General features: G+C 43.1%; 1 protein-coding gene across 5 annotated transcripts in view; it reads right to left on the bottom strand.

Annotated features, from left to right (window-relative positions):
• RDH10 (retinol dehydrogenase 10) overlaps positions 1-13,644 on the bottom strand; it is a 30,530-nt gene that overhangs the window by 14,498 nt on the left and 2,388 nt on the right. For 4 of the 5 annotated variants that reach the window (XM_081501659.1, XM_081501662.1, XM_081501658.1 and 1 more), the window contains one exon: positions 12,592-12,827. In XM_081501659.1, the coding sequence (XP_081357785.1) occupies positions 12,592-12,827 (236 nt within the window). The remainder of the gene's footprint in view (positions 1-12,591; positions 12,828-13,644) is intronic. The other variant, XM_081501660.1, reaches the window with a different exon arrangement.

Here is a 13,644-nt window from a genome sequence, read left to right on the forward strand (position 1 = left end):
ACTCTAGCACTCACTTCAGAAACACTGTTGAAGGTAAATAATGCTGACAATTTGCAGGGACCAGGAGCAGAGGAGGGGGATGCACAAGAGGCAAGGCCTCTGCCCTCCTGCAACTTGTTTTCAGACAGCTGTTTTGGTCCTAGGCAGGAAGAACATAGCTCTTCAGTGCACTGTGTGAAACTCCATCCTGGGCACAGCAACCAAGGGGAGGAGTGGGCAAGAGAGCACCTTTTAACAATGGCCTGGAACCACAAAAACAAAACAAACAAAATCCTAGACAAGGATGGACCCCAGAGTCCATGGTCTGGCATTTTTCCAGTCTACAAAATTCCTAAGGGACTAATTAGCTCTGGGGGAAAAATATGCAGAGAATACTGAGAAAGTGGGAACGGAAATACATGCTCAAGAGCAGTTCCTCCACTAACTGTGATGTGCACGAGAACCACCTGGCATCTAAATCAAGTGCAGACCTGACCCAGGAGATCTGGGAGAGGCCTGAGTTTCCTAATGTGCAGTCTGGCGGGTGACATTACCGCTCTGGACCACGGGCTGAGCAGAAGATTGCAGCATGAGCCAGCTAATGTCTACTCCAAACGTCAAGTGGCTTCAAATCGATTTCTCCTAGGAATTCAACAAAAAAAGGCAGACTAATTTCTCTGCCCTCTGTCTTACCTGTGTTCTCTGAACCAGGGAATCTGGGGTTGAGAGGTCCCGTTCTCCACTCCACCCATCCTTTCCCCAATAATGTCTTGTCAGATAAACACCAGTTCAAATTGATGTCAAGAGCCCTGGGAGATGTGTATGGACAACGATGGGAGTTTATAGGCTGACTGTTTATAAATTTGCCTTGGTTCCATTTTTAGCACCAGCAAGCCCCTCTGCCATGCCATGGTTTGAATGTTTGTGCCCCTCCAAAATTCATGCTGAAACCTAATGCCCAATGTGATGTTGCTGGGTCATGAGGGTAGAGCCCTCACGAATGGGATATGTGCCCTTGTAAAAGAGACCTCAGAGAGACCCTTCCCCCTTTCACCATGTGAAGACACAGCAAAGATAGCTGTCTACAAACCAGGGAATGGGTCCTCACCAGACAACCCATCTCCCAGAGCCTTCACCTTGACCTCGTCCAGCCTCCAGAACTGTAAGCAAAAAATTCCTGTTGTTTATATGCCCCTCAGTCCATGGTACTCTGCGCAAGCTGCCCAAATGGACTAAGACACCCCCATCTGCATTAGAACAAGCTCTCGAAAAGAGACCCAGAAGATTTCAAAATCCTTTCCCCTTATCTACAGAGGCTTTGATGGCTTAGTTTTCAAGGCAAGGAATTTAGACCTTTTTAGCCTCAGTATTCACCTTTAAAAATTTTCCACATTTACCTTTTGAAGTTTTCATGCTTTGATTAGCCTCTGAGAAAACCCTAATAGGAAAAGAACTATTCCTTTAAAAATCAGATGATTAGTCCACAAGTTTGGACACTATAAGCTGCACAATTTTGAGAATCCATGATTACATTTTCTAAGCAAAGCTCGTGGAGTTATCTGGAATTTTGATCTCGTAAGATTATTATGTAACAGAATAAAGGTTTTACATTTTCCAGGAGATAAGCCTAGAACAAACCAACAAAAACCAAAACTCAAACCACACTGTTATTGACATTTCAGTACCAAGTATTTACAGAACTTTGTTGCCAATCCATCTAGAAGAGCCCTTTTTATTCATTACTTTCTGTGTCTGTCAGTGCTGACCTGCAAATTAGGAAAAGAAGGAAGCTGGGTGGCTAAGGATGCACCATACTCTCCTCAATGAAGTAACCACCTCAGCTATAGACCACAGAAAATTATAGAAAAACACATGAATTGGGCCTTGGCAATAAAATTGTAGTGTAGTATTGGTTCTTTGTAATTTTACATGCTTATCTAATTCATGGACCAGACTTTTGGGGATATTAAGTTAGGGTTAATTAGTCATTGCTAAACTAACCATGCTAATTAAAAAAAAAGGAACATTTGAAGGTGTATTCATACCTTATACCACAGGGCACAAGCATAGGCGACTCACAGGAGAATTTACCTTTGAACATGTGGCCTGGAGAAGTATTTGCAGAGCTTCTACACTAAGGTTCCAGGCTTCCCTAGTGGCTTAGACGGTAAAGAATCTGCTTGCAATGTGGGGAGACCTGGGTTCGATCCCTGGGTCAGGAAGGATCCCCCAGAGAAGAGAATGGCTACACTCCAGTATTCTTGCCTGGAGAATTCCATGGACAGAGAAGCCTGATGAGCTACAGTCTGTGGGGTGGCAAAGAGCCGGACATGACTGAGTGCTCACACACAAACTAAGGTCCTAGGCTGAAGGTCTAGGTCCTAGATTCTTCCTTTCCCAGTGGAGCCCTTAGGCAAGTCCCATAGCCTCCCTCGGTCTGTCTCCTCATCAATAAAAATGGGGATAATGGCTCTACTTAATTGAGAGTTGCTGTGAGGAGCAAATGAGAGAAGAGCATTCATGAAAGGGCTTTATAAAATTTAAGTGCTATATAAAAGTACAGTAAATGCACCCAAGGCTAATTAAGCATATATTTAGAGGTTCCTTGGGTTAGAAGTGCCATCTATTTTTGGTTATGCTGTTTCTTCAAGTTCCTGCCAGTTCCAGGTTCTTACTATGTATGGTTCCCAGGCCCCCTGCCCTCCGGGCGGTGTCAGACCACACTTCCGGCAAAAACCCAGGACCGGACCACCAGAAGCGGTCTCACACACCCAGGGCTGACAGCTGCCTGCCCTCTTCCTCCAGAATCCTAGGAGATGCTCGGGAACCACACACTTTCCAGTAACACCTCTTTTCTTCCTCCAGAATCCTGGGAGATGTGCAGAAACAACAGACACTTTCCAGTAACACCTCTTCTCTAATCCTTTGCTTCAGTTCTGTTCTCTAGGGGTCAGAGAACCACCGTTTCAAAATACAAATGACATTGCTTGATAAAGGAGAGTCCAGCAAATATAAAAATACTAAAAGTCAGTCCTGAACTATTTAACAATAATTTATCAGACCTGTGGAGAAGGCAGTGACACCCCACTCCAGTACTCTTGCCTGGAAAATCCCATGGACGGAGGAGCCTGGTAGGCTACAGTCCATGGGGTCGCTAAGAGTCGGACATGACTGAGCGACTTCACTTTCACTTTTCCCTTTCATGCACTGGAGAGGGAAATGGCGACCCACTCCAGTATTCTTGCCTGGAGAATCCCAGGGACGGCGGAGCCTGGTGGGCTGCCGTCTATGGGGTCGCACAGAGTCGGACACGACTGAAGCGACTTAGCAGTATCAGACCTGAGGTTCCCTCCCCCCCCTCAGAGATTACAGAACTATCCCCATTAAAAAGATCCTTGAGAAATCAGTAGGGGGCAGTATGTTAATTACAATTTGCACGTGGGAAAAAATTCAGGCTTTGAATTTGAAGTTTTCACTTGTCCTCAAGCTACCCATGTGCTTACATAAGTTACACCACAAATATTTTCCCAGTTACACTGATTTGGGAAGTGTTAATTTTGAGCCTCATTGTTTAGAGTAACACTGAGAAGCTGAACCGTGTTAATATTCAGCAATTCCAGTACTAAGCCATTTGAAGGCAAGGCAAGAAATTCACATTTTTATGCAAGCGGCAAATGAGAGAGAAACACTTTGGTTTCCACAAGCCACCCCCCACAATGCCAATGTTTCCAATTTTAACACCGCTGCCACCTTTCACACATCTTTGTGGGATCTTTGGAAGTTTCACCGACCAAGTCATGTTGTTTCCAATGTGAATTCACTGTAAGTGGCTTGTCAGTTGGGCTCATTTGACAGCACTCAAGTTTGCGGCAGTAATTGCCCTTCCTTGTTCAATATTCTAGCAGCATTTGCTGTCGTGTTGGAAGTCTTATCATCATTATGAGAGGATATTCGTTTTTTTTTTTTTCCTCCCAGTGGTTCACTTAATTTTAGCTCCAGAGCGTTTAGGAAAATGGTCCCTGACAGGTGTGAACTTGAGTTTTGAGGGACTTGACAAATAAAGTGAAAAAGAAAAAGAAACCTCGGGAGCAGGCCATGCTGGATAAGAGCAAGTAAAAGACGCTGGCATCCTTTTGTCAGAAGGCATGCCCGCCAGTGCTGTGATGGTGTAAGCCTATGTAAACCCAGAGGTCCAGGTGATGGGAACTGGCTGGCCAGGTGTGGCAGGGTGAACGAGATTAGGTCCTAAGGCCATGCTCTGACAACAATTACTCTAAACAGTGGTGTCTGATCAGGGTTAGACCACAATCTGGGAGGTTCTCTAAGACAGCCCTGTCATGGGGCCCAGCTGTATGCTTTACCTGTCTACTGTATATTTTCAAAGAAAGAATGAAAGATTCCATCCTCTGAGTAACTTTCTGGTTATGCTTACAAGGGGTCTCTGCCTAGGTCAGTTGATAGAACTTTAAGAAGGGGTTAGTTCTTTGAATAGTCAACTACAACAGTAACTTCTGAGATAAGAAATCACTAATTAAACCAAGAGAGATTAACACATTTTAATCCGTCCGATCCCTGGAGTTACAGGCTCAAAACACTGGATTTAACCCCTTCAGCTGAGGCAGGGAACAGGTCCCTATTTCTTAAGGACTCTCAAGAGTTTGTCACACTCCAGAGATGAACAACAAAAGGCCTTTTATCTTGGAACAACTAGTTGCTCTGTGTGGGGAGGGAAGACACAAATTCACCCTGCCAGGACACCCCCTAGTGGAATTTCAGCATAGTACAATTTGGGGGTCCAAAACCATCCCTGGTGTTTTGGACTTAACACAGTCTCTGGAGTACTTTTCCAAGTCCAGAGGCTGTAGCTGCACCAGCCACAGTCAGGAGCCTTCTTCCTTACTGAGCACTCCCACACAAGCGCATAAACCACACACATCATCTCTCCATCCAGTCACACAGGCAGATAGCCGGGTTAGGCAGAGATAAGTTGCCTACTTATCATTTCAGTTTCTGAAAGAACTAGAACAAGAATTTTAGATGAATCTGCTATTAATATTCCTTAACTCAAGGGGAAAAAAAACATTTAAAGAAGGGTTTCCTACTTAAAAAAAATTATTCCCCCTCCCTATTGAAGGTATTAAACTGCTTGGAAGGAGTTTTCTGATTGTCACATCTTGCGTATGTTTAGATTACTCAAGTCAATTCACTAGAATTTGCCAAAGATCCTGAAAACCTGAAAAATGGTTAAGGTAAAGATAAACATTTCTTTCAAATTGTAGTGCTGGAGAAGACTCTTCAAAGTTCCTCGGACTGCAAGGAGATCAAACTAGTCAATCCTAAAGGAAATCAACCCTGAATATTCACTGGAAGGACTGAAGCTGAAGCTCCAATACTTTGGCCACTTGATACGAAGAGCTGACTCATTGGAAAAGACCCTGATGCTGGGAAAGACTGAAGGCAGGAGGAGAACGGGGTGACAGAGGATGAGATGGTTGGATGGCAACACTGACTCAATGGACATGAGTCTGAGCAAGCTCCAGGAGATAGTGAAGGACAGGGAAGCCTGGTGTGCTGCAGTCCATGGGGTCCCAAAGAGTCGAAGACAACTCAGTGACTGAACAACAACAAAAGACAAATGCAGAAGAAGCGAATACACTGAGAATGTGAGCAGTTAAGCATTTAAGCACAGGGTCTGTAGCCATCCTCTGGGCCACAGTGACCTGATCCTGCAGCCAATCAAGTTGCTGAGGACTCTGCCAGGTGCTCCCCACTCAGTCTTTCTGAAAAAGCTAGTCTGGCAGTGTCAGCATTAGTGCAGGTTAACGAATGCTGCCACTTTGACGTGCCCTGTGGGTTAATGTCTACTTGGGCAGATACTGGATAAAGCCCTGGATGCAGAAATAATGAAGGAGAAAAGAACATCAATTTTGCTTCCAAAAATCAAGATAAACAGCACATAATCAAACAAGAGAGTGCCATTCCCTGAACAAGGAACATGCAACTATTCTCATCTACAAGGACTGCCCCTTTAGTATATCAAGACACTATGAAGTCAATGTGAAAAGATTTCAAATGTGTTCGTTTTTCTTTCTCAGGAGCAGTGATACATTTTGTCTGAACTATTCAACTTTTGCCCCCAGGAAGACGGGACCCAAATGGTAGAAGAGGTGAATGTGCCGGCCCCTTCAGGCCCAGTGAGGCGATGGGCTCAGCAGGCAGGTGGAAATCAGCTTTGGAAGGCTGGAGCTGCCACGCTAACGAGCCTGGACTTCATGCTGTGAACAATATGGTCATGCAAGGGCTTGGGGTAAAGTTCTAGTCAGCATAATCTTTAAGTAGGCATACAACCAATTCAAGTCTGCTTAGGTAACCTGAGGTTGGAGAATAAAGGCTGGAAACAGGGAGAGAAGTTCACAGATTCTTTGCAGAGACCAGGCAAGAGGTGAAGGAAGCACAGAGGAGGGTGTGGGAATGGAAAGGAGGGGATCAAAGTACACGGTAGCAACAGAAGAGTCAGGCTTTGGTGACCCGTGAATGTGTGCAGCATGGAGGATTAAAGACATTGCTGATGTTTCCAGGCCTGGCATCTGCCACATGCCAGGGGATTCAAGAGGGCACAAAGAGGAATCGCTTTCTGTTTTGAGATTTGCTGGTTTTAGGAAATGCATGGAAGAGCCAAGACAGTTGTATGAACTTGGGAAATCTCAGAAATCACAGTCAAAGCCACTGAAATAAAGAGACTACCCAGCTGAGGAGCACAGTGAGAAGCAGTCTGAGCATGCCATACTAGACAGCCCTCAGATCTTGGAGGCAGGGAGAAGAGAGGACTGGGAAGACGAGAGGAGAAGCAGGAAAAAGTGGGTTTATCATGGCAACTAGAGCACCAGCATCTCAAAGAGATGCTTGACAGGCTCACTTTCTGTAGAAGGTCATGCCACACACTGGATATGGCCATTAAATAAGCCCCTGCCATTTTCTCATATGACATTGGTTACTTAGCAATATTTTCTAAACCACTGAGATAACCAGATTACAACATATATCAAGGGTGCTGGGAAGATTTTTGTAGGATGGTTCCCTGCTCACACCGGCTATGTAAGGTGACAGTTTATCATGTCATAGATGTTTATTTCTAGTAGCACTAGATTTGGGTCCAGCATGTAATAGATCAAGTATAGACACTTGAAGCTCACTGAGCACGTGATCTTATTTTATGTTAGGAAAGAAGGCTATGCAATGACCCTGATAGGAATGTATAGAGTTCCAGGTACCCAAGCAGTTGCTATCTAAAGAGACATTTTACTCGGTTTTTAACTGTGACCATGAGAATTAATAAGATGAAGTATGCTGACCCTATGTCAGTTTACAATTCGGTTTAAGACACAAAAAGTTTATTGCAGAAGCTCAAAACATTTGATTTTTATGCATATGAATTTATTTAATAACAAAAGCCAGCTTTAGTACAGACTTGAAAATACATCATGACTTTCACATTTTTAATCGCTGTCCTAAGACAAGAAAACAATATAAAATATTTACCCTAAGAATTCTTAATATTACATTTTGGAGGAGGAAGTATCAGCTACATAGTTTTATAAGAATACTTTAGAAATGATTTTTTTTAAAAATCCTAAATCCAAGAAGCCATGAACAAAACTAGATTTCTCTAACCAAAGGACAGAGGAATATAGTATTTGAGATTAAAAACCAATAAATCACGAAAGAACTTAAACATTAATGATTAGGGACCATTCATGAGATATTAGGTACAACCATAGCACTAATGTCTTTAAGTGCTACATTACTCAGATCTAGCCGGTGGGCTTTTACTTTTCCTGGATGGATTTTAACTAAATAGACTTTAGACACTTGGATATAGATAAATGCCCAATTCAGTAATTAGTATTTTAAAACTGTGAAACCTTTTAAGTTAAGTGGTCTATTAATTAACTACCAATTATCTTGTCTGACTATCATATCAATAGAAGTAAATTACCGACTAGCAATTTGACAGATTTAGTCCTTTACCATGCAAAATTTCTTTAGAACATAAAAAGGCCTGGAGTTAAATGCTTTTGCTTCCCCCTTTTGGTTAATCGGGGATCAATTTGCTGCTCATGTATAAATGCCAAATGCAGCTGTTTGGTCAAAAAGGACCTACAGATAAATTCTGTCTTTTAGAAATGACAAGTTACGATTTTTTTTTTCTTTTAAAGATTCTCTTTAAAAGTAACAAGTGAAGCAAAATATCAATGTTTTGGGGGAAACATGGGTTTGCAGCTCCTATGCGGAGGCCAGTTCTCCATATTCCAAAGGATATTAGAGAAGTATTTTCAAGTTTTTGCCTCTTACCCAGATACAGAGTGAGTCTGAATAGATGGTTTCTCTGATTTATGCCAAAAGTCAAGAGCACTGTATTGAACACATTCCCACGTTCTTGTCCTAACTGAACGTTGCACAACATATCATGCTGATTAAAACCTATCCCCTAAATCTATCACTTCTTGACTGGTAACCAAGACAAGGTTCTGAGGAGAGCTGCTGGGCTAGAAGAACCCTGAGTATCATAGCTTTGCGACCCCATGGACTGTAGCCTGCCAGGCTCCTCTGTCCATGGGATTCTTCAGGCAAGAATAGTGGAGTGGATTGCCGTTCCCTTCTCCAGGGGATCTTCCTGACCCAGAGATCAAATCCGGGTCTCCTGCATTGAAGGCAGATCTTTAACTGTCTAAGCCACCAGGAAAGCCCAGAGCAGACCTGAGGGCTGTGCAAAATAATGCTAAGTACTGCAAACACTTCTAATGGGTATGGAAATAGGTTCAAGGCCGAGAAGCAAGAAAGGAATTGCATCACAGACTTAGAGAATGAACTTATAGTTGCCAGGGAAGGGGGGAAGGATGGGAGGAAGGGATAGTTAGGGAGTTTGGGATAGACATGTACACACTGATGTATTTAAAATGAATAACCAACAAGGACCTACTGTATAGCACATGGAACTCTGCTCAATGTAATGTGGCAGCCTGGATGGGAGGGGGGTTTGGGGGAGAATGGATACATGTACATGTATGGCTGAGTCCCTTTGCAGTCCTCATGAAACTATCACAACCTTGTTAATCAGCTATACTTCAATACAAAAGTTTAAAAAAAAAAATCAAAAAACAAACGAACCATGGCCAGAATCCTCTCCTTGAGGCTCAGCAAGAAACAGGAATGACTGCCATATATGCAAACTGAGCTGATTTAAACTTATCTATCAACTGCCAGCCTTGCATCAATGAGCAGAGTCAATATACTACAGGAAAAAGCAAGCTTACAGGTGGGCACAGAGAATGGGAAAGTTGTGGATGAAAACAAAAGGAGAGACACACGGTAACAAACATAAGATCCCTCGCTTTGAGATCCTGTCACTCTTCCACAGCTTGAATTAGTCCAACATAATGCTTACCTTTTGAAACTTCAGAAGCCAGACTCATGGGAGCATTCTCTGAGTAGGTGATCTTCTAAATATTTAAGCAGAAGCCTAGCCTCTACTATCAAACATTTACTAAGTGACTAGGAGTAGAGTTCTGTTCCTGGCAGAGGAAAACAAATAGAGGTCCGTAACAACTTGCCTTCAGACAGCTTGCCATCTATCTGGGGCTCCGGGGGCACAATGGATCAGGAGGTATACCAGGGAGCACATAGCAGGCACAAAGGGCGAGGAGGACAACAAACACCGCGAGAGGTCAACAGAAAGAGATCAGTCATTCGACTGCAGCGTCATCAGAAAACAAAGGGTTGGACAAGATGGTCTCTAAGGATCCTTGTGGCTCCAACACATCAAAACACGAGAAAAGGGCCAGAGTGAGGATGTAGGTCATAGGAAGAACCTGAGCTAGCTCTGAAAAGATATACGGAGCGGAGCAGAGGGCCTTCCAAGCTGGGGGAGTAGTACAAGGGGTGGTTTGAAATCAGAGCACCCACAGTGAATGTCCACACGGTTTCCAGATCACTGCCTATGACTGTAGTGCTGGGTCAGTATCAACACACTGTTGATTATGTTATGAACACAGACATCAACTGCTACTTAAAAGTCTGGCTCAAGATGACCTGTTCCAATCACTGGACGAGTCTTGACTCAGATGATCCACTCTTTAAAATGTATGGGGCAACTCCTTTTCCCCACCCTGATGCAGTAAAAAGACACTGTGCTAGTTATCTTTTTCTGGAAGGAAAGCAGCACATGACAGTACATCTTGGAATAGTTACCATGAACATTTTCACCTAAGGGGACTACTGGAAGGGAAGCTGAATTCAGGTGGTTCTTAGACTACTCGATGCCCTCCCCCCAAAGAAATCACTATAAAATTATAGTAAGTTGTCTTTTAAATATTGGCTTGCTAGATTTCTTCCTAAATGGTTTGTGAATCTTGGCAAGAAGTCAGAAACTCCAACTCTTAAAATGAATTTTCTGACTCAATTTTGAAAATAAATTCTGAGGTTTAGATGCTTAAGGGAAAAACAGCTGGAGAATTCAGGAGCCTCCCATAGTTTAATATGAAGTGACGTCATTCCTGTCAAAGCGTCCAAGAACTCCCTAAATTGTGCAGTTAAACAACATTTCCAAGCAAAGGAAGGACTCTGGGAAGGTGGTATGTTCCTCATTGGTAGAGAGAGAGATTTGGTGCCACAAAAATTTTTCTGTTCGAAATTTAATTTCCTCCTTAGGTTAGAAAGTCTATCAACTAACTGATGTGCATTTTCAAAGCTGAGGCTATGGATTTTTTATGCCTAAGACACTCGACTTGGCTCTCTTTTTATAGGATGTCTGACAAACAGAAGCTTTCCTCTTACAAGTATCTAACTTCAGATTGCACAGGGTTTTTCTAAAAATCTGGTTATGTGTGACATTGTACAATTTAGCAAAATAATCAAGTAGGGCAAGTGGTCAAGGTGGTTAAACTTCAGAGTACTTTGTGGAGGTAAAGGTTCACAGTTTGGAAACTGTGCATCGTCTCAGTCAGAGGTGACTGGGAAAAAAAAAACAATCCTGGTGTCCATGGTTCATAACTAGTCAACTGACGGCTAGAGCTCTGTTTAAGAATGACAACTGGACTGAAATCAGATGCAGTTGCTAAGGCACCCTCATCCTCACCAGGCTTTAAATATGAAAACTACAGTCTACCCGCAATTTATGTACATCTTTTATTTCAAGTGGTGGCTATTTGATTTACTCTAAATTATAAACACACAAGATTCTTGATGAACTGTGTTGCCAAGTTTATTCTCTTGCGCTGGCTTTTACCCACCTGATCGCCTGCCACCTCTTTCTGTGGCCCCCATGGCAACAAGGATTTTTATTCAGTTCCCCACTCCCACTGCGCACAACACATACCCATCTACACTTGCACACGTGCACACACAAAACACACTGGAAGCCCTCCAAACTGTATTTGGTAACCTTATGTGCTTAAAACTTAGGTATGAGTTAGCGTCTGTCATTTATATGTTCCTTTTTGGAGCTTTGGAAATGAATTAAAGCTCATGCTTGAATATACAACATTAAAATGAGCGTCTGTGGGGGTTAGAGAAATGGTTTACTGCTCAAGGAGCAACGTTTGAATCAGTACTTCTAAAGCCAGATTAAGTTTTTAAGCAGTTGCTAAAAAATTAATGAGGTTTAATGTGACCTATTTAGGAGAAACAGTTCTTTGTTGTGTTCTGTTAGAAGACTAATCCGCCTATGAGACAATAAATAAACAAAAATCCTATTTCCTTATCCCTTCTTTATTGGATCCCACCTGCCTACAAAAGTAAAGGGGGGTTAGAAGAGCATAAAGTGGGTCAAGAGTATACAGTTAAAGGGGAGAGCTTCATGCCTACCATTACTGAAAAGGTCAGCTAGCAAACTGGGATCAGTTTTGCCCCCAGAGCAGAAGGCCCTCTCTCTCATCTATTTAGATGAGGTAATAGTTCTGTGATGACTGGAAGCTGAAATGGTTCAAGTCCCTGTTTTGCCAGGTCTCAACCCCTTTGCCCCCTAGAGAGGGACTCTGTGGTCCTTTCAGAGTGACTTCTTAGAGATATATCTTCTAAGCTGAGAAAGTTCTGAGATATGCCCCAATATGCCACAGACCCTGGGGATAGTAAATGGATGGTAAGAGGCTGCCAGGGTGGCCTGACCACTCCCACCGGACCACAGATGCTGATCTCAGAATCTTTGGCGCTTTCTGAGATGTGGCTCAGCAGTAATTTGGAAGCCTAAACTCTGACTTTAGGAATTCATAAGAACAACTGATATTTTACAAACTCAACAGAAAGTAAAATAAACAAACCCAGGGTTTTATACTCCCTCTTGTTATTTTTATGGCAATCTTTCAAACTAGTTCAAAATGTTCAGTCCTCTACCCTCTCCAGAAGTTCTGAATTGGGAGTAGGGGGGTGGGGAGGAAAACAACCATTTAATAGTAACTGGCATATGCTGTAACTCACCAGGAGGGAAGAGTGAGTTGGAAGGAAGCTTTGTGGGTTAAAGAGTGCAGGTGGCTTTCAGGCTGGTACTGAAGTCTCGCTCTTTCCCAACCTTCTTGCTGAGTAGGGCCCAATAATAAAAACAAGGATGTTTATATTTACCCAGAAGTGTGCGTGGCAATTGACCATCATGGTTCTCTCAATGAGCTCATCGGGACATTCCAGAAGGTGATGCCCAGACACCACGCCGGCATTATTGACCAGGACGGAGACCTCGCCAACTTCCTTTCGGACCCTTTCTGCTGTCAGGTAGACATTCTCCCTCTTTCCCACATCACAGGTGTAGGTAAAAACCTGCAAGTTACAGTGGGGCAGAATTTCTTCCTCACCATTCCCAGCTGTCCTCAGAAGTCCAGATGAAGGGAAAAAAAATGGAACAGAGAAGGGACAGGGGGTGGGGAGGGGGGTTGCAAAACATGAGTCACGTGGCCATCAGTAGGACAAAGATCACACAAAACAAAAATACTACAGTGAGCTTCAAGTTTCTAACACCATAAGGCTTGCCAATGACTGCACTTACAGCTGCCTTCCTCCCCCCAGTCTTTGGGAATTACAGCAATTTACTGGATAACTTTGCTTAGGGGAAAATCATGTAATTGTGACAAGCCCAATACAAGTCAGACCTCATGGGATTGGCTTTCTGGAGCTAAAGACACCTGGAATGAATGGATCTCAACCCAGAGAGTAACACCTCCTCCTCCCAAACACACACACACACTCCTCTTTGGGGGGAACAGTGGTCAGAAGCAGCTCTAACTCTTTAGTCTATGTGCCCCAAGGCTCACAAATCAAAACTGTAATTAATAATCTGAATTCAGCCAAAGCCCAGAAATGAACAGAATTTCTCACGACAAAGCGGGGATCACACTGGTTGGTCCTACGTGGAGTAGCTAAAACCTCCCAAGAAGCAGCCTTACACAAATCGAGTTGATAGGTAAATGTACGATTTTCCTGTATAAGAACTCAATTTAAAAACCTGATCTCTGGAAAACAACTACCTTTCTCTTTTAGGTTTGGGCAGGGAGCACAGAAATCTGTTTGCTACCCTCATACCAATGGAGAAAATGTACCAGTTTTGACCTTTGGTTTTCTGACATAAAAGACAGGTGCCAATAATTTTGGTGACAAATGATCGATATCTGGGAGGGGTGGTGT

The sequence above is a fragment of the Giraffa tippelskirchi genome, chromosome 6, assembly GCF_054371585.1.
Source record: "Giraffa tippelskirchi isolate mGirTip1 chromosome 6, T2T-mGirTip1v1.2.pri, whole genome shotgun sequence".
In the NCBI taxonomy this organism is placed as follows: Eukaryota; Metazoa; Chordata; class Mammalia; order Artiodactyla; family Giraffidae; genus Giraffa; species Giraffa tippelskirchi.